The 23,380-nt window shown below is 46.8% G+C and overlaps 2 protein-coding genes and 1 long non-coding RNA gene across 6 annotated transcripts; 1 reads left to right on the top strand and 2 right to left on the bottom strand.

Moving 5' to 3' along the window:
- Positions 1–207: 207 nt before the first annotated feature.
- Positions 208–9,199, top strand: stk16 (serine/threonine kinase 16). 2 transcript variants are annotated; one of them, XM_018097075.2, is made up of 8 exons: positions 208–405; positions 2,824–2,933; positions 4,085–4,304; positions 5,833–5,966; positions 7,262–7,382; positions 7,644–7,739; positions 7,828–7,949; positions 8,628–9,199. In XM_018097075.2, the coding sequence occupies exons 2-8, from the start codon at positions 2,848–2,850 to the stop codon at positions 8,764–8,766; spliced, it is 918 nt and encodes a 305-aa protein (XP_017952564.1). In that variant the 5' UTR covers positions 208–405; positions 2,824–2,847; the 3' UTR covers positions 8,767–9,199.
- A 2,889-nt stretch (positions 9,200–12,088) lies between these two features.
- Positions 12,089–21,041, bottom strand: tuba4b (tubulin alpha 4b). 2 transcript variants are annotated; one of them, NM_001016694.2, is made up of 4 exons: positions 20,862–21,041; positions 13,987–14,209; positions 13,688–13,836; positions 12,089–13,287 (listed from the first exon to the last, which is right to left on the bottom strand). In NM_001016694.2, exons 1-4 carry the CDS (start codon positions 20,862–20,864, stop codon positions 12,313–12,315), a joined length of 1,350 nt encoding a protein of 449 aa, NP_001016694.1. In that variant the 5' UTR covers positions 20,865–21,041; the 3' UTR covers positions 12,089–12,312. The 2 variants fall into 2 exon arrangements, with proteins under 2 accessions (NP_001016694.1, XP_012825888.1); XM_012970434.3 differs by lacking the exon at positions 20,862–21,041 and adding an exon at positions 14,599–14,711.
- On the bottom strand, positions 18,614–20,855 carry LOC101734584. Of its 2 annotated transcripts, none has more exons than XR_004220374.1 (2): positions 18,836–20,855; positions 18,614–18,797 (listed from the first exon to the last, which is right to left on the bottom strand). It is a non-coding gene; the product is annotated as an uncharacterized LOC101734584 (long non-coding RNA). The 2 variants fall into 2 exon arrangements; XR_001171877.2 differs by having other exon boundaries at positions 18,614–18,778.
- Positions 21,042–23,380: the final 2,339 nt, after the last annotated feature.

The following is a 23,380-nucleotide window of genomic DNA, read 5'->3' as shown; positions in this document are numbered from 1 at the left end:
AACTCGCAAAGAGATAACTTAACTTAAAGAGAGTGTTCAAAACAGTTCTATAAGCACAAGTGAGTATGATACAACTTTGCAAGAAGCCAATAATTCCATAAAGAATTTGATAAAAGAACTTATAGCCCGAAACAGAAAGAAATTTGACCGTGATACCCGAGATCATACAACTGGCACCGTTTATTCACGGCAGAAGGAATCCCCAAGGCAGCAGACTCGCATTTCTAGAAGGTTTGGCCAGCTGGGACACCGTACTCAGGAAGGAGCAGCCTCTACAACGCACTGGAGACGCCAGATTTACCAGCCATAGGAGAGACTGCGCTAGTGATTAGGGATCTAGTGATCTAGTGATTAACCTTTCAGATTCCAGACTGTCAGAGACTGAAAACAGAGTTTTGAACAAAGGTTTGGGCTCCTTTCCCATTCTGTACCTGCGTAACCTAGCAACGCAGCTCAGGCCCGAGTCGCCTTCCTTGAACGTCATCACTCGGTGCCGCCCTGCTTTCCAGCTGCCCGGTTGGTTACAGTTCCGGTGGGAGGCTGAAAGCTGCCATCGCTACGGGGGCAATAGAGGCAGTAAGGTAATACTGGGGCAATAGAGGCAGTAAGGTAATACTGGGGCAATAGAGGCAGTAAGGTAATACTGGGGCAATAGAGGCAGTAAGGTAATACTGGGGCAATAGAGGCAGTAAGGTAATACTGGGGCAATAGAGGCAGTAAGGTAATACTGGGGCAATAGAGGCAGTAAGGTAATACTGGGCAATAGAGGCAGTAAGGTAATACTGGGGCAATGGAGGCAGTAAGGTAATACTGGGGCAATGGAGGCAGTAAGGTAATACTGGGGCAATAGAGGCAGTAAGGTAATACTGGGGCAATGGAGGCAGTAAGGTAATACTGGGGCAATAGAGGCAGTAAGGTAATACTGGGGCAATAGAGGCAGTAAGGTAATACTGGGGCAATAGAGGCAGTAAGGTAATACTGGGGCAATAGAGGCAGTAAGGGTAATACTGGGGCAATAGAGGCAGTAAGGTAATACTGGGGCAATGGAGGCAGTAAGGTAATACTGGGGGCAATGGAGGCAGTAAGGTACTACTGGGGCAATGGAGGCAGTAAGGTAATACTGGGGCAATGGAGGCAGTAAGGTAATACTGGGGCAATGGAGGCAGTAAGGTAATACTGGGGCAATAGAGGCAGTAAGGTAATACTGGGGCAATAGAGGCAGTAAGGTAATACTGGGGCAATAGAGGCAGTAAGGTAATACTGGGGCAATAGAGGCAGTAAGGTAATACTGGGGCAATAGAGGCAGTAAGGTAATACTGGGGCAATGGAGGCAGTAAGGTAATACTGGGGCAATGGAGGCAGTAAGGTAATACTGGGGCAATGGAGGCAGTAAGGTAATACTGGGGCAATAGAGGCAGTAAGGTAATACTGGGGCAATAGAGGCAGTAAGGTAATACTGGGCAATAGAGGCAGTAAGGTAATACTGGGGCAATAGAGGCAGTAAGGTAATACTGGGGCAATAGAGGCAGTAAGGTAATACTGGGGCAATGGAGGCAGTAAGGTAATACTGGGGCAATGGAGGCAGTAAGGTAATACTGGGGCAATGGAGGCAGTAAGGTAATACTGGGGCAATGGAGGCAGTAAGGTAATACTGGGGCAATAGAGGCAGTAAGGTAATACTGGGGCAATAGAGGCAGTAAGGTAATACTGGGGCAATAGAGGCAGTAAGGTAATACTGGGGCAATAGAGGCAGTAAGGTAATACTGGGGCAATAGAGGCAGTAAGGTAATACTGGGGCAATAGAGGCAGTAAGGTAATACTGGGGCAATAGAGGCAGTAAGGTAATACTGGGGCAATAGAGGCAGTAAGGTAATACTGGGGCAATAGAGGCAGTAAGGTAATACTGGGGCAATGGAGGCAGTAAGGTAATACTGGGGCAATGGAGGCAGTAAGGTAATACTGGGGCAATGGAGGGCAGTAAGGTAATACTGGGGCAATGGAGGCAGTAAAGGTAATACTGGGGCAATGGAGGCAGTAAGGTAATACTGGGGCAATGGAGGCAGTAAGGTAATACTGGGGCAATGGAGGCAGTAAGGTAATACTGGGGCAATAGAGGCAGTAAGGTAATACTGGGGCAATGGAGGCAGTAAGGTAATACTGGGGCAATGGAGGCAGTAAGGTAATACTGGGGCAATGGAGGCAGTAAGGTAATACTGGGGCAATAGAGGCAGTAAGGTAATACTGGGGCAATAGAGGCAGTAAGGTAATACTGGGGCAATAGAGGCAGTAAGGTAATACTGGGGCAATAGAGGCAGTAAGGTAATACTGGGGCAATAGAGGCAGTAAGGTAATACTGGGGCAATAGAGGCAGTAAGGTAATACTGGGGCAATAGAGGCAGTAAGGTAATACTGGGGTAACATCGGGGTGTTTCTTTCTCTTCTAAGCTTAGGAGTATATGGCTGGGCTTTCTGTGGACTACAATTCCCAGCAACCCCTTAGCAGAGAGGGACAGCGGTTGAGCCACCCACCAAAGATCTCTGATATAGACCTATACTGAATAGATTGATTATGTTCCCCCAAACCATGTTTAATTTTATTCTTAGGTGTTGCTGAACTGTAATTCCCAGAATTCTCCAACCTATAACTAAAGCCGGGAATTGTAGTCCATTGACCTTTTTGGACCCAGTGTAACTGGTACTGACACATACTGAACCCCCTGTGCCTCAGTAATGACATTATTAGATTCTGATGCAGACTGCACTGGATGTTGTGCCGCTATGCACTATGCCTCTTATGTGCTTATACAAATGTCTCTCTTCTAGTGACCAAAGCATGTTGGAAGGACAATGGGCGGCGCTCTGTGTATCTGCTCTCGGGGGTCTATAACCATAGAGAATAAGCGCTACTTCTTTGTGCACAAACTGGGTGAAGGGTAAGTAAATGTTTATGGAAAATGTCATCTCCGCTTTTGTACTAGGAATCACAGAGTAATGGTTTGTGGGCCCCCGGGCCCCAACTAAATTCCCTTTTATTATACTTCCCTTTATATTGCTTGATATTTCATTGTGGTGTAGGCAGGGAACTACCGTATATACTCGAGTATAAGCCGATCCCAATATAAGCCGAGGTACCCAATTTTACCTAAGAAAACTGGGAAAACATATTGACTCGAGTATAAGCCTAGGGTGGGAAATGCAGCAGCTACTGCTAAGTTTCAATAATCAAAATAAATCCCAATAAAATTACATTAATTGAGGCATCAGTGGGGTATATGTTTTTAAATATATGTAAGCTCTGTAAGTGGAGAAGAGGGTCAACAAAAACAATAGGCACTGCAGGGTCTGGTTGCAGGAGGCCTAATTTGCACACAAAGGACAGAGGGTGCTAGTCTGGAGGGACCCAACTCGAGTATAAGCCAAGGGTGACTTTTTCAGCGCATTTTGGGTGCTGAAAAACTAGGCTTATACTCGAGTATATACAGTAGTTTATATCATATTACTGACATGGCCCATTCAGCAGAGGCTACAGATACACACCCAGCAGTGTGGCTTTAAATTAACTCCTGGTGTTCTGGAATTGCCATAATTGTATGTTGGGAAGGTGTTCAGAAATAAATTTACTTTAATTTTGCAAAATGTTCACGTTGATAGACCTTTAATAGACCTGAAAAGAAGGAGAATCAAGGCATTGTGGGAAAGAGAATATTGGCGGAAGGGGAGCCGCCTAGTGATACATTGTTTAATGGTACATGTAGTCAGAACCAGCAGTGCAGACCAGAGAGAAGCTGCTTTCAATAGCACTTTCATTTACAAACAGCCTTAATAGAAATGAATGTTTGTAATGAATGTATATGGGAAAGTTGCCTAGAATTAAATTTACTTTAATGAGCAAACAGTTACATTGGGGGTTACAATTTGTTTGGGGAGGTTTTGTCCCCTTTAACAGAATATATACCCCGCTAAATATCAGTACCTATTTTCCTCTGATATCTGTATTACTTTGTTAGAAATATGACAAATATGTGGCAACTCCATACATTTTCGTATTTAACTCATTCTTTTGTCCCAAAACTCCAACCCCCAGTGGCTTCAGTTATGTGGACCTTGTGGAAGGGGTGCAGGATGGGCGCTTTTACGCCCTGAAACGGATTTTGTGCCACGACCGGGAGGACCGCAAGGAGGCCCAGCATGAAGTGGAGATGCACCGGCTCTTTAACCACCCAAATGTCCTGCCTCTGGTGGCGCACAGCATCATAGAGAAGGGCCCCAAGTGGGAAGCCTGGTTACTGCTTCCCTTTGTCAAGGTGAGATGTACCAGAAAAAACAACAAAGATGGCTGCTGTAAACTCAAAATCTATGGTATAGGGGGATGGGAACAGTCAACAGTGCGTCACCCAGACGATTGTGGACTTTCAAAATAATATTATTGTGGGTCTGAGTAGATTAAAATGCAGCCTGTGGGTCTAAGGGCCATGACAGACGGGGAGATTAGTCACCCGCGACAAATCTCCCTTGTTGCGGGCGACTTATCTCCCCGCAATGCCATCCCACCCGCTAGAATGTAAATCGCCGGTGGGATGGCATACGTGTCACTGAGATGTCCCGCAGTCGCTCGAAGTTTCCTCTCAAGACAACTTCAGGGGACCGCGAGATATCACAGCAATGCGTATGCCATCCCACCGGCGATTTACATTCTAGCGGGTGGGATGGCATTGCGGGGAGTTAAGTCGCCCTCGACAACGAAGATTTGCGGCCCGTCTAATCTCCCCGTGTACCCCTGCCCTTAGGGTGAAGACACACAGAGCTACTAGTAGCAGCTACTTTTCCATGGCTACTAAATGCCATAAAATACCCTGCAATAGACAGTACTGAGAATTGCCTTTCTAAAACACATGTAGAGACAATTATCAGTAAATGATCAGTATAGTCTTTTTTAGTAGCCACGACAAGTAGCTGCTACTAGTAGCCCCGTGTGTCTTTACCCTAACAGTACCCCCCTTAACCCCTAAACATAAACTGTAATGAGATCGGAAGCCATGGAATCTGACCTGCTGATTTAAACTAGAAATCTTATTTGATTGGCCACAATCTAGTCACCCTTTTGTACATGCTTCCACATGCTATTTTCACTCAAAGCATTAGAGGGCGCTCTTGCAATATAATAGAGAACTCAAGAAAAGTTGGAAATCATTCTCTATGAGTGATGCCAGACAGAGTGATAAATCTCTGTGGAACTGGAACTGCTCATTTCTTCCCTGGCTAAATCCTTGGCATTATATCTATATAAATAAAGCTAAGTACTGGCCGTACATGAAGATCTGCTTGTCTGGCTTGCTGGCCAACTGAAAGGATCTATACCTAGTTTGGCTGCCGGTGTAAAGGTTCTGTGCAGACCCTTCCCAATCAATAGCTGAATTAACCCAAATAATTTCAAATACAATATAGGGGCCAACTGATTTTCATCTTCAGGTTCTTTGATGCTCTGTACGACAAGGCAGGATCCATTCAAGTGGAGTCATTCCTTGTGGTTGTGTTCTGTATCTGCCTCTGGGAATCTGAGCAAACATAGAAACTGCTTGCTTCCCCCACACAATACACTGATCACACTGCTACAAACAAGTTATCCAGCACCCCTCCTTTCCCAGGCACTCTCTCCAGGGTGTGGTGTTTATTTTGGCACGTCTGTGTGTGTTGGCTGTGAGCACAAAGTAAAGGTTATAGTGGGTATAGAGGTTCTGTAGTGGAGAAGTCAGTCCTGTTGTTTATTTATATAGGGAATTTTTTCTTCATTCATGCCTGCGGTCTCTTTCTCACCCAGTCTTGTACTTTCAGGGAGGGACCTTGTGGAACCAGGTGGAAGTTCTTCGGGATAGAAACAGTTTCCTCTCAGAAGACAGAATTGTGCATATTCTGCATGGCATTTGTTTGGGACTCAAAGCCATTCATGACCGGGGTTATGCCCACAGGTAACTATGCTATAGCCAGTTATGCTCAGATTAACCTGGAACACAGAAAGAATCCCTAGAAACACTAATGAAGTCCAACTCAGGCGCATAGTGGTTCTTTCACTTCCCATAGGCCCCCCTATAAATACAGTGCTGCATTTGGAGGAAGGTGCAGCTCTTTTGCACTCTATGACATTGTTTGTTTCATGAACTTTTCATCTCTTATCAGCATAGCGCTCTACCTGGCAAATCAAAGAGGTTAGACTAATGTCCCACAGAGCAAGTTAGCCGCCCACGATAGAGCTCTGCTACCACGGACGACTAACTGCTCCGAAATGCCTTTCCACCGGAAACATTACGAGTCGCCGGTGGAAAGGACTACGCATTGTTTCGGCTTTCCGAAGCTGCACAGAGTTGCCTGCAGGAGGGAAAGCTGAAGCCATACATAGGCCTTTCCATCAGTAAATCATATTGGAAAGGCATTTTGGAGCCGTTAGTTACCCGTAGTAGCAAAGATCTATCGCGGGCAACTAACTTGCTCCATGGGACGTTAGCCTTAAGGTGGCCATACACTTTAAGATCCGCTCGTCTGGCAAGTTTGCCAAGCGAGCGGATCTTTTCCCGATATCCCCACCTACGGGTGGGTGATATCAGGTGAATTTAGGCTAATTTGGTTGTTTGGCCCTAGGGCCAAACGATCAAATTATGACGGTGGTAATGGGCGCAGTCGGTTCTGGGTCCCCGATCCGACTTAATTTTTAACCTGCCCGATTGATATCTGGCCGATTTCAGGCCAGATATTGGGTTGGGCAGGCCTGTCGTTGCTGCCCCTACATGGACCGATAAGCTGCCAAATCGGTCTAAGGGACTGATATCGGCAGCTACAACTGGCCCATGTATGGCCACCTTTACAGTTAAACACTGTGCGTTCTCTCTTGCAAACAAGCATCAGAGGAATTTCCTGCACCATATGTTTCTGGCTGACCACGTGGACTTTAAGAAATAGAATATTCAGACCTGGAAGGTATCAAGTTAAGATATCTCCAAAACCCACAAGCCAGTCACTGCATACAAGCTACAATGAACTGCTTCAGAATTCACAGTTATATTACAGCTATGCTTTCATCTTCCCCAGAAAATATTGATTCACACCATAGTCCCACCACCCTCAAAGGCTGAGATATAGTTTAATATTCCTTGAGCGTTTGAGGATTTAATGATCTCGTTTTCGTGGTGCGACTATTCTATTCGCTTACTGTTTGCTTGTGGCTGCAGGGGGGCTCTCTGCCTGCGACTCACTTTGCTTCTGTTCTCAGGGACTTGAAACCCACCAATGTGCTGCTGGAGGACGATGACCGGCCTCTACTCATGGACTTAGGTTCTATGAACCAGGCTCGCATGGAAGTGAAGGATTCCCGACAGGCCATGGCTGTGCAGGTATTTTGTGCCACCATTACATTTATTCCCCCTGAACATAATAAAGGGCGACTAAAGATTTTTGTTGATTTAATTTGACAGCAGTTTAATGGGGTTGCTGTGCCAGTTCCCACAGTCTGCAGCCATATGCAATATAAGAAATAATGCCCCTCTGAATGTACATTTCTAATAAGCCCAATGTTTTTTCTCCTGACTGTATTGTAGCTTTATGGTGCAGAGCTGTCATTTAACAAGTGGCCATTTCTGTGCTCTGTTCCCTAGGACTGGGCTGCCCAGCGTTGCACCATTTCCTATCGGGCGCCCGAGTTATTCAACGTGAGCAGTGACTGCGTGATTGATGAGAGGACGGATATTTGGGTAAGGCAACTCTCTCACTGACACACATGTACAGAGCCGCAGCAGAAACAAAATCAGACTTTGACTCTTTTCACTTTCTTTTCCCCAGTCCCTGGGCTGCGTGTTGTTTTCCATGATGTTTGGGGAGGGGCCTTATGATATGATTTTCCAGAAGGGAGACAGCGTGGCCTTGGCGGTGCAGAATAACATCACTGTCCCTGCAAACGAGAGGTGAGCTTTCTGTCACCCCCCCCCATTTCTGATCTCATTGACATTGGTGAATAACAAGGCTGCTTGTGGGCTGTGTCCCACCCATTGCTTACTCAGTAAGGATTATCTATATGATTATGGTATCAGTTCCACACAATGACTGCAGTGTATCTGAGTACTTACATAGCTTTTTAGCTGAATTTATTTAATTAAATAATAAATTATATTAAACACTACTGTCTGTAGAACTGTGTGGAGCATCGTTGGACTCGGGCAGAAGTTGCCCACCGGGGCTGAAACTTGAAGGGCATCACTTACAATCTTTAGGGCCCCCCTCCCAATGTATGCACCCCCCCAGGGGAGCAGGGTGGGTTGGCAGGGGCCCAACAAATTGTCTCCTGGTGTCTCACCGGCCTTGTTATACACAGGAAGGACTATCACTATGTATTATTACATATTATTGGCCAATAAAGTTCTCCTCCCAAATGGTACTTCCCTAATAATAACCCAGTTAAGAGCCCTGATTACCTGGGCTTAGACTAAGCCCCTTGTTACCCAGGATCACAGGCAGGAATTAGAGCAGATAACAGAGCTGGATACTGGTGAGTGCCCTTAACTAGGGACGTTTGGGTGGGGTGGTAGTCAAGTGGCTAGTTATAGTCATTATGCATGTAAATGTCATTTTTCTAATTGCCCCAGGTACTCCCAAGGACTGCAGACTCTCCTCTGCTCCATGATGGTGGTGAATTCTCAGGAGAGGCCGTTTATCTCTACAATTATAAGCCACGTCGAGGCGCTGCAGCCCATTGTGGAGGGACAAGCTACCACTAGGATATGATAAAGGGAAACAATGCGTATGCTGCCCCTCCCACCAGGGGCACATTAGGAACAGGAAGAAGCTTCAGTGGGAGGAGCCTGTCATTCCATAGGATTAAACCGTGTATCCTGCCAGATACAAAGCTCATCACTTCTAGGGAAATTCTGCTTTTTTTTTTTTAGTTGGAATTTGTGACTTTTGCATGTTTTACAACGGGTGTGTGTGAAACCCGACACGGCATTCCTCCTTTGTTTGGGCTGGACAGTACAGATTGCAACAAGCCCAGAGGATTAGAACTATTTGTGCCCACCTGGACCCCCAGAGGCCGTTTATCTCAGGCTCAACCCCCCTGTCTGTGGCCTCTGGAGCCCCGTCTTTACCTGTTAGAGCCACGTGTATGTCGAAAGGTCCCTGCTAGTCGATTAGTCAATAAACATTTTTTATTTTAATGGTTTCCCTTCAGCGCCTGCTTTTCTGCCTTAACTATAAATGGGGGTCCTGAATGGAAATGACAGTGTGCATTCTCTGCAGAGATCTGAGCCTACATGGAGCAATGTGATTGGTCAGTTTATAATCATGTTGGCTGGAGGGGGCCTCTCAAGTGGAAGCTTTAACAGACTGTCGTATAACCCCCATTAGATCACAGACTGTCTGGACTCAAAATGTGCCAGATTTCACTGACCAACTCTGCTGCAAAAGGAGCCAATGTTGGTAGGGGGGCCGTCACCCAATGATTCACCAGTGGAGATTCACAGTGACACCAGTGCTAAGGTATTTTGTCACCCACTCTAAATGTCTGCCCATATTGTGTGCTGTCACCCAAATGGCTGCCTTAAAATGGGGGGGGGGGGGTTAACACCTGTGCATTAATATTCAGCTTGCTATAACAAAGCACAGGAGTTAATACCTTGTTGTTCAGTTAATCTCTTTGTTGGTTCTGTTGGATTTTTGGAAGGCGAGTGCCAACCCCCACCAGTACGGAGTATTTTGGAGAGGTCAGGGAGTGCATGTGGAACTTGAATGCCTCTCAAACAACTTGTAAAATTGCTCAGTGAACATTTTTGCAATATCACAAAAGCTTCAGATCTCCTAAATGTGTTACAAGGCTGCCCCCTACTGTCTGGAAGGACAGAATGCCTTAAGCATAAGCGACTGATGCAGGAAGAATCTACTCTTAGAGCAATAGAAGTGAGCAGAAAGGCATAAGAAGACACCTCCTGCATCAGTAACTTAAACCTACGGCATCAGTAGTGTAACTTCTGTACAGCAGAACCCACAAGTGTCTGGTAAGGTCCTGTGTCCCCCAACCAAACCCTCCTTCCTGTCTGCACTTTGGGTGGGTTAGGAGTTTCTTATTGTAGGAGGCAACTGTCTCTCTTGCCAGGGGACCTCCTGTTTAATAATTCAAGATATTAGCAATGTAAAACTGCTGAAATCTTGAAAACTTTAAAAGAAAAAAAATATAAATTGTAATAGTGCAAAAAAGACATTTTACAAGTTGCTTGGGTAGGCATAGTTCCCCTTTAAATAACCTGGTGCAGTCGGCTGTATTACGAGGAAGGGAGAACCGACTGTTCAGATACGGATCATTTGCCTTATTTGAGAATAAGCTGCAACGTTGGGGTCATTGCTACATCCTTGGATGATGAGTGGAATTCACATTCGACCAGTGCCCTCGTCAGGAAACCAAGTGGAAATTCTACATACTAACGCACGACTCGATTGGCCAGTTAAAGTGATACTGTATTAAAAATAAAGTGTTTAATTTTATCTAAAACCAGTGTGTATTAATGCGTGATGTTATTTGGGGAAATGTGGTTTTCGGTTTGCGCTGGGATTTCCTGGTTGTCATGTGACCAGGTCTACTTCCTATCTGTCAAAAAAAAACAAAAACCAACTGCTGCCATGTCTTTCTTTATGGGTGGTTCTGCTTATACATCCGGGATCAGCGTTAGGGCAATGGAACATGGGGGAGGATTTTGTCACCAATACCATTCTTAATTTGGGGGGCAGGTAGCAAAATGCTCAGATTTGCCCCTCCCTTGATTTGAATGGTACATTCCTGCTCACCCTGCAGGTCCAGGATCAGGCGAGCGCCATTCAGATCAATGGAGGGGCAAATCTGAGCACTTTGAAATTAATACAATGGTAATTAATTTGTGATAGTTTGATGCCCATTAACCCTGCAAAGCCTGTATTCTTGTATGTAGGTGCGTGCATTTCATTCTGCTGAATTATACCCCCCCCCATCCCATAACAGTGGGTGATCTCTGCATCTACAAATAGAAATCACCCCCTTCTGAGTCAGGAAACTTCACTTTCCAGAGCGAGAGACGCAGCTGTTTCTATATCTAAATATAAGCGCCTCGTGTCTTGGATAACGGGGGCTTCTGCCGAGGGGGGGGGGATTCAAGCCTCTGCCAGGGTACATTGTTCAGTCTGATGGGAAAATCCATTACAAAGAGGCAGCTTTACTGGCACTTACATGGTATAATGAATTAAGGGCAAGTTGCTATGAGCTTGAACAGACTCCCGTGTCATTTTGTACAACCCTGGGCATATAGCCAGTATTTTACCTGCCATTCAGGCATAAAATTATATACACAGTGGAGTCAGTGACCCTAGCAACCAGAACATTGAGGATAGATTGGTTTTCTTTTTATAGTCATTTTATGACAGATTATGGATCAGTTGGGTGCTGCTTCCCATTATATTAAATACAGCACCCTGCCCTGTTATTAAGGACAATTTGGGACCAGGAAAGTCCACATTCCTAAGCAATAGCCACTTATAGGCAATACTGGGGATTATTCTAGTCATTTCCAATGGAAGGATAAAGGAAACGGCCTCTGGTGAGAGCTTATTTTTTTGGTGGCCCTTGTTCTTCCTGAGGGGCCCCAGATCTTACCCATGAGAGAGATGGTGAACGTTCCCAGGTCCCTATTGGTTGCCTTTCTTGCACAAGGTGGTAGATGACCAGCCCAGCTATGGTGGTTCCATTTACTGAATAATAATATCACATTTGGCCACAATTTAAGGGGCTGAAGGCCAAATATCCACCTATTCAGATCTATACATGCACGCCTGCTTATGGGTAATGGCACACAGGCTGTTTGGGGCAGTTTTAAATCAGCCCTAAGAGTGTCACCAACAGACATGAACTGAAAACCAATGGTTATCCTAGGGTTGGATTTGGACTACTTACACTGTGCTGAAATAGCCCAAAGTAGCCCATATGCCAATAGCCCTGGCACAAGGGTGGCTATAACTTCCTGTACTGGAGGGCACTGCCCCACAGATAACGGGCAAAATCAGATTGAAGCCAAAGGAAAACAAACACATGTTCTGTTCTGGAGTTTACTTTTTTTTCATTTTTGCAATTTTTTTCACTAAAATAACCTCAGCTGCTAAAAATAAGATATTCACATTAAAAATAAAATCCGAGAGGAAGCTGGCAGGATATACTTTTCTAGCATTGGGCTTTTACAGGTTGGGAGGGGCAGTGTTAAACTAGGCCAACTGGCACCTTCCAATCTTTGGAATAATAAGATGATGGATAAAGGGCAATTAATACTCCTCTCCCTCATCTTCATCTTCATAGGAGTCAATGCCGACCTCTTCGTAATCCTTCTCCAGGGCGGCCATATCCTCGCGGGCCTCAGAGAACTCCCCTTCCTCCATTCCCTCCCCTACATACCAGTGCACAAAGGCACGCTTGGCATACATAAGGTCAAACTTGTGATCCAGGCGAGCCCAGGCCTCAGCAATGGCGGTGGTGTTGCTCAACATGCACACAGCTCGCTGTACCTTGGCCAGATCCCCACCCGGAACCGCTGTTGGGGGCTGGTAGTTGATACCAACCTTGAAACCAGTTGGGCACCAGTCCACAAACTGGATGGTACGTTTGGTCTTGATAGCAGCAATAGCAGCATTGACATCTTTGGGCACCACATCACCGCGGTACAGCAGGCAACAAGCCATGTATTTACCATGACGGGGGTCACATTTCACCATCTGATTGGCTGGCTCAAAGCAAGCATTGGTGATCTCGGATACAGAGAGCTGCTCATGGTAAGCTTTCTCTGCAGAGATAACAGGGGCATAGGTGGCCAGAGGGAAATGGATACGGGGGTAGGGTACCAAGTTGGTTTGGAATTCTGTCAGGTCCACATTCAGTGCTCCATCAAATCTGAGGGAGGCTGTGATAGAGGACACAATCTGGCTTATAAGGCGGTTCAGGTTGGTGTAGGTTGGGCGTTCAATGTCCAGGTTCCTTCTGCAGATGTCATAAATGGCTTCATTATCCACCATGAAGGCACAGTCTGAGTGCTCCAGTGTTGTGTGGGTGGTGAGGATGGAGTTGTAGGGTTCCACCACAGCCGTTGAAACCTGAGGAGCTGGATAGATGGAGAATTCCAGCTTGGACTTCTTGCCATAGTCAACAGAGAGACGTTCCATCAGCAGGGAGGTGAATCCAGAGCCGGTGCCCCCCCCGAAGCTGTGGAAGACTAAAAAGCCCTGCAGTCCCGTGCACTGATCCGCCTGAAAGAAATTGAAGCAACAAATAAGATTAGAAGTCGTTCCATCCTGTAGGACCCTCGCTAACTTAAATATGCAAGATGGCTCCTTTGCTGTTGATATCTGGATGCTAACAAACTGGACACACAAGGACCTGAGGTGAGGGCTTTTGGAATAGGCCTACACCAAACACAGAGGCTTATAGGCAATACCTTTATATACATGAACTCTATATAGCATATAGACAGTATCAGCAGTGATGTCACAATTGGGTGACCGGTGCATATGGATGCTTAATAATCATTATTATTTATTCTATCTATCTATATCTATATATATCTATATATATTAAATAACCCTGACTTTTCCCTTCATAAATTACACCAAATCCTAGTATTGTATTAGTAGTAAAATGATACATTACCAGCTTGCGGATTCTGTCCAGAACTGGGTCAATGATCTCCTTGCCGATGGTGTAATGCCCCCGGGCGTAGTTATTGGCGGCATCTTCCTTGCCTGTGATGAGTTGCTCTGGATGGAAGAGCTGCCGGTATGTGCCTGCCCGCACCTCATCTGTAGGGCAAACCAACAGGAGGGGGTGTAAGACTTTCTTTATAAATGAAGGGGCCACCCCAAATCAAGGTTGGTAGATAAGAATTATTTAATATCCGGCGACATTTATGGAAGAGCTTTAGGTTCCCCAAGATTTAACATCAAACTCACCAATCACAGTGGGCTCCAGGTCCACAAACACAGCGCGGGGGACGTGCTTCCCGGCTCCGGTCTCACTGAAGAAGGTGGTAAAAGAATCGTCCCCTCCACCAATGGTTTTGTCGCTGGGCATCTGGCCGTCCGGTTGGATCCCATGTTCCAGGCAGTACAGCTCCCAGCATGCATTGCCCATCTGGACTCCTGCCTGCCCCACGTGGACGGAGATGCATTCCCTCTACAAGAAAACCAAAAAAAATCCATGGAATTCCAGTTTCTCCCTGGCACACAGGCATTGGTGCACCTTCAGCAGAAGACAACCCGGACCCCTGTTGCACCAACACCTGATCCTTTCCACCCTCTCTTCTTTATTGAGGGTGCCTGTCACCCTCATGTTTCACCCTTTCAGGGGTGTCGTCTATCATACCACCACTCTTATAACCATTAGGTGTAGATAGCAAGCAATAAAGCTACAGTAGAGGCCTACAGTGGGCAGAAGAAGGCTTAATGGACATTATCCTTGACTGGAGCCCAGTAGTGCCCAGCCCACCAGGAGATCCTCTTGCACCCAGTCCCACCCTGCCTTCCAAGAATGTGAGAAATGGAGAAACCATGGGGAGCACTCACATGCCGGCCCATATCCTCGCAAGGCACGAAGGTCACTGGTTTACGACTGGCCCAGATGGATAATGGCTACGGAGAGATACGAGGAGCAGGAGGAGCCACCATAAAGTTGTGCTGTCCCTGCTGACACAGGTATTGACACAAGCACTCCTCTACCCCCCTTCCCACACAGGACTCTACACCCTCTCCTAAGGGCAAATCACATAATTGCACCCGCCATTTAGTGCCTCACCCAAACAGGCCTAGAAAACAGCAGAAAAGCAGTCAGGCAACAAATGTCTGAGGAGGGAGGAGCTGCTGCTCTGCACAACTGGCAAATCTAAATGCCATCTGGTTGCCCGGGTCAGTGACACTAGCAACTGGGAGTCACATTAACTGGAGGGCCTGGATTTTTATTATTATTTTTTTTTATACTGATCTTTAGTTTGAGGCCCTTTCCTTTTTACTTTTGTAAAATATCCTACTTTGTTGCTAGGGTAAATAATGAAAAACGAGTTAATCAGAAAAGGAGTCTTTGAATCATAAAAAGATGGCGAAAAAAATGTAAAGTCATTGGGGGGGGGGGGGGTTGGCACTTGGTGAGGCACCCCCTGTCAGCAAGCTTTTGCCCAGGTTTTATACACCTCCTCTATGACTAACTGGCAAAGGGTGGCACTTAGTTAGGCACCCCCAGTAAGCACAACTGGTAAGCTTTTGCCCAGGTTTTATACACCTCCTCTATGACTAATTGGCAAAGGGTGGCACTTAGTTAGGCACCCCCAGTAAGCAGGACTGGTAAGCTTTTGCCCAGGTTTTATACACCTCCTCTATGACTGATTGGCAAAGGGTGGCACTTAGTTAGGCACCCCCAGTAAGCATGACTGGTAATTATTGGCCAGGTCTTATGCACCATTTCTATAACAAACTGGCATTTTGGGGCACCATATTTATTTGCTCCAACGTGTTCCTTGCGAGGGCTTGGGCTGGCAATGTAGTAATTCTCAGACTGTACCACCCAGTGCACCCATCTGAAGTCCGCGTGACAAGCACCTGGGAGCAAAAAGGATAATGTTGCCAATGGTGCCCCCTCTAATGTTCCCCAGATTGGTTCTAGCTTGGGGCCTTAGTTTAATCACTGTACCCACAGTATGTGCCTAATGAGTAGTCACCCCCCAACAGTGATTTTAACTTTTCTTGTCCTTAACAAGGGAATGCACCCCTACGGCCCTAGCGCATTTCATGCTCTGAAAAAAAGATGGCACTCGAGTAAAAGTGGCAGTTTGCCTCCAACACAAGCACAGGGCACATCTACATGGGGGTCCCCCCCCTGCCCTGAAGTCAGCACACTACACTATGGCTCCTGATTTATTATTGTATGATTATTAATATTAATTATAGTATGATTATTAATACATACTAGATCAACCCACAAATTAGGAACAGCCTATTTATAATGCCCAATAAATAGTTGTGGATGTAATAATGGCAATTTCCCCAAATTCCAAAAATGATGAACAGGTAAACAAATACCATTGGGCCTTCACCCCTGTCTCCCCTGGGCCCCCAACTTCACAGGGTCTCCCCTCCCTATCGGTACGCCACTGCCGGGGGTCCATAATGGAACTAAAGGGAATTATTGTCATGGTTTCCCTTTACTTTGCCTAACAAAGGTTCAGTACAGCCCTCTATTGCCCCCGCGCAGGGACAGCCCTCTATTGCCCCCCGCGCAGGGACAGCCCTCTATTGCCCCCCGCGCAGGGACAGCCCTCTATTGCCCCCCGCGCAGGGACAGCCCTCTATTGCCCCCCGCGCAGGGACAGCCCTCTATTGCCCCCCGCGCAGGGACAGCCCTCTATTGCCCCCCGCGCAGGGGACAGCCCTCTATTGCCCCCCGCGCAGGGACAGCCCTCTATTGCCCCCCGCGCAGGGACAGCCCTCTATTGCCCCCCGCGCAGGGACAGCCCTCTATTGCCCCCCGCGCAGGGACAGCCCTCTATTGCCCCCCGCGCAGGGACAGCCCTCTATTGCCCCCCGCGCAGGGACAGCCCTCTATTGCCCCCCGCGCAGGGACAGCCCCAATGCACTTCATCCCATAACTGATGCCTCTTTCATTATTTTCCGTAGATCCCTGAGCAGCACAGAACCAACCAGAGAACAAAACAATTGCGCACTTGGAACCAGACAATTGGCCTTCATATAATAACACGGCGCTGCCCACGCTCATACACGCATACACACGCGTGTGGCAAGTCTGCACAATACAAGGTGTTTGTGGTCGGCTCCTCTAACTGCCACAGAACAACCGCCAACCTGGGGCTCAATGGAATTCTGTGGAAAGATTTAAAACATTAAAGAGAAACTGCACCCAAATTATTATATTATTATTATTATTTTCTTGATTAATATAAACTGCTTTTCATCATCCCTCTGCGGCTACCGAGTGTGAGAATTTTTATTGTTATTGGCCAGCCGCGTTGGTTGTCATTGGCCAGCCGCGTTGGTTGTCATTGGCCAGCCATACAGCCTGAGGCATGATGGGTCTCAGTAACAAAAGCACTTACTCCCAGCTGCACCTACAGACCCAGAAGCCCTCAGCGCCTATAAATATGGGTGTTTCCCCGGTTCCACTTGGTCTCATACGTGTTATGTGAGTGAATACATACCCACCCATACCCACCCACAACCCGGTAATTCCACAGCTGAATACTGGGAACACCTGCCAGTGACCTACCTACTGGCCTAGTTCCATTTGGGCCCCTGAGCCAAAGAGCAATGAGAGTGATTTGCTGCTTGTGATTTAGACAGGGATCAGCCAATGAGCTTGCACGCCTGCCAGCCAGTCCATATTGGAATCAAGGGAATCTGTAACCTGCCCCTCACCAGAAACTGCAGTCAAATCGGCAAATATTTGCACAAAACAGGTATTTCCGGCTTTGCCCACCACTTTCTTTAGTGCCTGTGATCCAATCAGGCGAGTGTATCCCTCCCTATTCTCTCCCCTCAGCCCCCCAGCAGCTCTCACTTTCGGGCAGTTTCGGGCGGCCATCGCTGTTTGTTTGAAGCTTTGTCTGAAGCGGGACGTGCGCCGACATGACTTGGGTGCGGCTGTCACGGATATGGGTGCCCTTACTGAAAAGCACAATGCTGCTGGGTTTGGGTATTTGTACAGTTTCAGCCGCCAGATTCAAATAAAAACAAAATACTTCCCCCCCCCCCCCTCCACTATTTTGAAGGAGGTGAATAGATCAGTTTTGTGAAGCCCCCAGTCTGATTGGGCCGTTTGGCTTCCACTGAGAGAATCCGTAGCACCGCCATGCTTTGGGCCTATGCGCTCTGCTATATATTCACTATTTGCAACCTGTGCCATAAAACAGGACTGAAATGCTGTTTCCCAAAAGGAAGGAAATCAATAAGATCACATGACTAATACAACTTGGCACTGCCCCATCTTCCTCTAATCTGTCTTGCCTTACCACAGCCACCATCTTGCCCTACCCACTTCTTCCATCTCTTCCTACCATCTCCATCTTGCCCTACCCACTTCCACTTCTTCTATCTCATCCTACCATCTCCATCTTGCCCTACCAACTCCTTCCATCTCATCCTACCATCTCCATCTTGCCCTACCCACTTCTTCCATCTCTTCCTACCATCTCCATCTTGCCCTACCAACTCCTTCCATCTCATCCTACCATCTCCATCTTGCCCTACCCACTTCCACTTCTTCCATCTCATCCTACCATCTCCATCTTGCCCTACCCACTTCCACTTCTTCCATCTCTTCCTACCATCTCCATCTTGCCCTACCCACTTCCACTTCTTCCATCTCTTCCTACCATCTCCATCTTGCCCTACCCACTTCCACTTCTTCCATCTCTTCCTACCATCTCCATCTTGCCCTACCCACTTCCACTTCTTCCATCTCTTCCTACCATCTCCATCTTGCCCTACCCACTTCCACTTCTTCCATCTCTTCCTACCATCTCCATCTTGCCCTACCCACTTCCACTTCTTCCATCTCCATCTTGCCCTACCCACTTCCACTTCTTCTATCTCATCCTACCACCTCCATCTTGCCCTACCCTCTTCCACTTCTTCTATCTCATCCTACAATCTCCATCTTGCCCTACCAACTCCTTCCATCTCATCCTACCATCTCCATCTTGCCCTACCCACTTCCACTTCTTCCATCTCATCCTACCACCTCCATCTTGCCCTACCACCTCCATCTTGCCCTACCACCTCCATCTTACCCTACCACCTCCATCTTGCCCTACCCACTTCTTCCATCTCATCCTACCACCTCCATCTTGCCCTACCACTGCCACCTTGCCCTACCAACTCCTTCCATCTCATCCTACCACCTCCACCTTGCCCTACCCACTTCTTTCATCTCATCCTACCACCTCCATCTTGCCCTACCACTGCCAGCTTGCCCTATGTCACCATGTTGCCCTACTGTCACCCGTATCTTATCCTACCACCAAAATCTCACACTACTGTTGCTTTCCTGCCCTACAGCCTCCCCCAGTCCTGCCCCAAGCTGCTGCTCTGAGGGTCTCCACTACAAGCAGGGCCCAATGAAACAGAACATGCAAGGCATTGTGGGAGCTAGAGACTACCTGACTGCTGCTTCATTGTGGTCAATAGTAAGTGTAGTCAGAACCAGCAGTGCTCTCACTTGCAATCCTCTATAAAGTCAGCTCCAATGCAGTGAGTGTTAGAGAGCCACAGATGCCCCTGCCCAAGGCTTCTCCTGAGCTGGCAAGCTTTGGGCGCTTTCACTGAGTTCCCGGCTAATAATTAACTCCTGTCCCTGATTGCGCAGGATCCGTTTGCTTAATCAGGCCACACACACAGTGACAGATTTCACATGTAGATATTCGCTGCTGTTGCACAAACAGACATTCCGATGCGCTGGGATCTAGAATTTCATCTGACCCCCCCCCCACCCCACCCCCAGGAAGCCATCCATCCATTTAATAATGCCCCCTGTGCCCAGCATATGGCAGCGCTCTGGGTATATATAGCCTGTGTGTCAGCCCCGCACTGACAGGCCAAATATAAACAGGGAGGATGAGGAATCGGCCGACGTTAGCCATGTGCCGGCTGCCATTGCCAAGTTAGGAAAGCACCGCGCCGGCAGCTGCGGCTCTGCAGCACTACTGGGGGGGGGGGGGCAGAATGCAACAGGTGACACGGGAGGCATGATGGGAAATATGCACCGCCTGCCATGTCAGCCTTCATGGAAATACAGATATGCTCCTGGCTAGTCCAGCGGCCTTAACCCTTTATCCGCCAGTTTGGGGTTAGGGAACACATCTGTATATCCAATAGACTCACGTGCAACCTGCACTGCTGCTTCAGAATAATGAACTAAAAGCCAGCTGTTTAACACACTGCTGCTACATTGTTTCAGGAGTCAGAACCAAAGCCATAAGCAAATACACAATTACATGGATCTCACACACATAACATTCTTTAGGCAGAGTTCCCCTTTAAGCAACTCTTTTTACTGAATGGTCCCTTCCCCCCCCCCCCCCCCTCCCCCCAGGGGCTTAGTAGGCAAAGTTCCACTGTTCCGACTTGTGCAATCGGCCTCAGCGCCAACGGCCGTGTCACAGGACCCAGTAAAGCAATTTGTCTGTTTAGGGCGAATATTCTTTTCCTGCCCCGGATATCTCACCCTATATCAGTCCTTTAGGAGAGCTGCTTGTAGCTGGCTGCAAATAGATCCCATTGCTTTCTATGGGGAAAGCCACATGGGACACTAGTAGCACACATGTGACACAATGTGATCTATTTGTGCTTCTATAGAAGGAAAGGTAAGGGTGGGGCTTACTAGTCTCATCTGCTGCAGAACCTCTTGTTTAAAGGGGACAAATACCCTATTTATAAGGTTTATTCTCCAAGGAAAGGTTTCAAACGTTTGTCCCTACAGAGCAATAAAAGAACAGAAAACCATTGGAATCCCCCCCCCCCCCCCACCCGTGGGGCAAATAATAAATCTCCAAAGGAATCCTGGGAGCTGTAGTCCATTAACTGAGCTGCTGGGATTTAAATACAGAGGTAAAGGGATCTCTTCCCCCTAAGAGGATAATTGCAATACCTTCTGGTGTGAAATTGCGCCCCCAGCTGGAGGAATAACGCTAAGAAGAGGAATGTTAGCGCAGGATGTATCATGGGCCCCACATGGATCGCTATAACTGCGCTGTAGGAGTAAAGGAATTTTGATTCACAAACCCAAAGAGGTTCTGCAGCAGCTCCAGGCCCAACAGCTCACTCACCATGATTGATGTCTTGGGAGAAGGTCGGTCGTTCGGTAGAGAAAAGTCAGGGGGAAATCTCACCGGAGCCTGTGCGACGGGTCTCTGTGAGAAATGCCTTCCAGCCTGCTCTGCCAAGGGCATTAAATAATGGGGCGTGGCCAACAGCGTCCAATCAGCGCAGCCAGCACGGCGGCTCGTATTCAAGTCCTACTGCTCGGTCTCAGCATTGCGCCTCCGGGGAGGAGTTATGCAGCTATAACCACGCCCAAATCAGCCAGTAGCTTGTGGGGGTTGTATCCGCTGGGCGGAGCTAGCGGGTAATGCGTAATCATTACTGTACCGCCCCCTCTGCTTCTGCGGTTGTTGGTAGAATAAAGTGAGGGAATTTGGCGTAGGATTTGGGGAGGGGTTTTGCAGATATAACCACGCCCAAATCCGCTGGGCGGGGTTAGCGCAATAATTACTGTACCGCCCCCTCGGCTTCTGCAGTTGTTGGTAATAAGGCGGGAGATTTACCGTCAATACATTTTCTTACATCGTGTTTAACCTTAATAATTCCCATAACTCCTCAGGAAGTGTTTCTATTTCATTTAAACTACAACTCCCAGCATCCCCTATACAGATAGTAATCCCTCTAGGGTTGCCACAGGAAGTGTTTCTATTTCATTTAAACTACAACTCCCAGCATCCCCTATACAGATAGTAATTCCTCTAGGGTTGCCACAGGAAGTGTTTCTATTTCATTCAAACTACAACTCCCAGCATCCCCTATACAGATAGTAATTCCTCTAGGGTTGCCACAGGAAGTGTTTCTATTTCATTCAAACTACAACTCCCAGCATCCCTATACAGATAGTAATTCCTCTAGGGTTGCCACAGGAAGTGTTTCTATTTCATTTAAACTACAACTCCCAGCATCCCCTATACAGATAGTAATTCCTCTAGGGTTGCCACAGGAAGTGTTTCTATTTCATTCAAACTACAACTCCCAGCATCCCCTATACAGATAGTAATTCCTCTAGGGTTGCCACAGGAAGTGTTTCTATTTCATTCAAACTACAACTCCCAGCATCCCCTATACAGATAGTAATTCCTCTAGGGTTGCCACAGGAAGTGTTTCTATTTCATTCAAACTACAACTCCCAGCATCCCCTATACAGATAGTAATTCCTCTAGGGTTGCTACAGGAAGTGTTTCTATTTCATTTAAACTACAACTCCCAGCATCCCCTATACAGATAGTAATTCCTCTAGGGTTGCCACAGGAAGTGTTTCTATTTCATTTAAACTACAACTCCCAGCATCCCCTATACAGATAGTAATTCCTCTAGGGTTGCTACAGGAAGTGTTTCTATTTCATTCAAACTACAACTCCCAGCATCCCCTATACAGATAGTAATTCCTCTAGGGTTGCCACAGGAAGTGTTTCTATTTCATTCAAACTACAACTCCCAGCATCCCCTATACAGATAGTAATTCCTCTAGGGTTGCCACAGGAAGTGTTTCTATTTCATTCAAACTACAACTCCCAGCATCCCCTATACAGATAGTAATTCCTCTAGGGTTGCCACAGGAAGTGTTTCTATTTCATTTAAACTACAACTCCCAGCATCCCCTATACAGATAGTAATTCCTCTAGGGTTGCCACAGGAAGTGTTTCTATTTCATTCAAACTACAACTCCCAGCATCCCCTATACAGATAGTAATTCCTCTAGGGTTGCCACAGGAAGTGTTTCTATTTCATTCAAACTACAACTCCCAGCATCCCCTATACAGATAGTAATTCCTCTAGGGTTGCTACAGGAAGTGTTTCTATTTCATTTAAACTACAACTCCCAGCATCCCCTATACAGATAGTAATTCCTCTAGGGTTGCTACAGGAAGTGTTTCTATTTCATTTAAACTACAACTCCCAGCATCCCCTATACAGATAGTAATTCCTCTAGGGTTGCTACAGGAAGTGTTTCTATTTCATTTAAACTACAACTCCCAGCATCCCCTATACAGATAGTAATTCCTCTAGGGTTGCCACAGGAAGTGTTTCTATTTCATTTAAACTACAACTCCCAGCATCCCCTATACAGATAGTAATTCCTCTAGGGTTGCTACAGGAAGTGTTTCTATTTCATTCAAACTACAACTCCCAGCATCCCCTATACAGATAGTAATTCCTCTAGAGTTGCCACAGGAAGTGTTTCTATTTCATTCAAACTACAACTCCCAGCATCCCCTAAACAGATAGTAATCCCTCTAGGGTTGCTACAGGAAGTGTTTCATATTTCATTTAAACTACAACTCCCAGCATCCCCTATACAGATAGTAATTCCTCTAGGGTTGCCACAGGAAGTGTTTCATATTTCATTTAAACTACAACTCCCAGCATCCCCTATACAGATAGTAATTCCTCTAGGGTTGCCACAGGAAGTGTTTCTATTTCATTCAAACTACAACTCCCAGCATCCCCTATACAGATAGTAATTCCTCTAGGGTTGCTACAGGAAGTGTTTCTATTTCATTTAAACTACAACTCCCAGCAT

The sequence above is a fragment of the Xenopus tropicalis genome, chromosome 9 (assembly GCF_000004195.4).
Source record: "Xenopus tropicalis strain Nigerian chromosome 9, UCB_Xtro_10.0, whole genome shotgun sequence".
Lineage (NCBI taxonomy): Eukaryota > Metazoa > Chordata > Amphibia > Anura > Pipidae > Xenopus > Xenopus tropicalis.
Note: the sequence above shows the minus strand (reverse complement) of the source record. Positions and strands in the feature narration are given on the sequence as shown.

What these genes read in the sequence shown, in the direction of transcription:
- stk16 (XM_018097075.2), top strand. Translation starts at nt 2,848, where the DNA reads ATGGGCGGCGCTCTGTGTATCTGCTCTCGGGGGTCTATAACCATAGAG. An exon ending in GACAGGCCATGGCTGTGCAG is followed by an intron (nt 7,383 to 7,643) that starts GTATTTTGTGCC and finishes TCTGTTCCCTAG; the next exon opens with GACTGGGCTGCCCAGCGTTG. An exon ending in ACTGTCCCTGCAAACGAGAG is followed by an intron (nt 7,950 to 8,627) that starts GTGAGCTTTCTG and finishes TAATTGCCCCAG; the next exon opens with GTACTCCCAAGGACTGCAGA.
- tuba4b (XM_012970434.3), bottom strand. An exon ending in CCTGGAGCCCACTGTGATTG is followed by an intron (nt 13,837 to 13,986) that starts GTGAGTTTGATG and finishes TTTGCCCTACAG; the next exon opens with ATGAGGTGCGGGCAGGCACA. An exon ending in TGGACAGAATCCGCAAGCTG is followed by an intron (nt 13,288 to 13,687) that starts GTAATGTATCAT and finishes AATTTCTTTCAG; the next exon opens with GCGGATCAGTGCACGGGACT.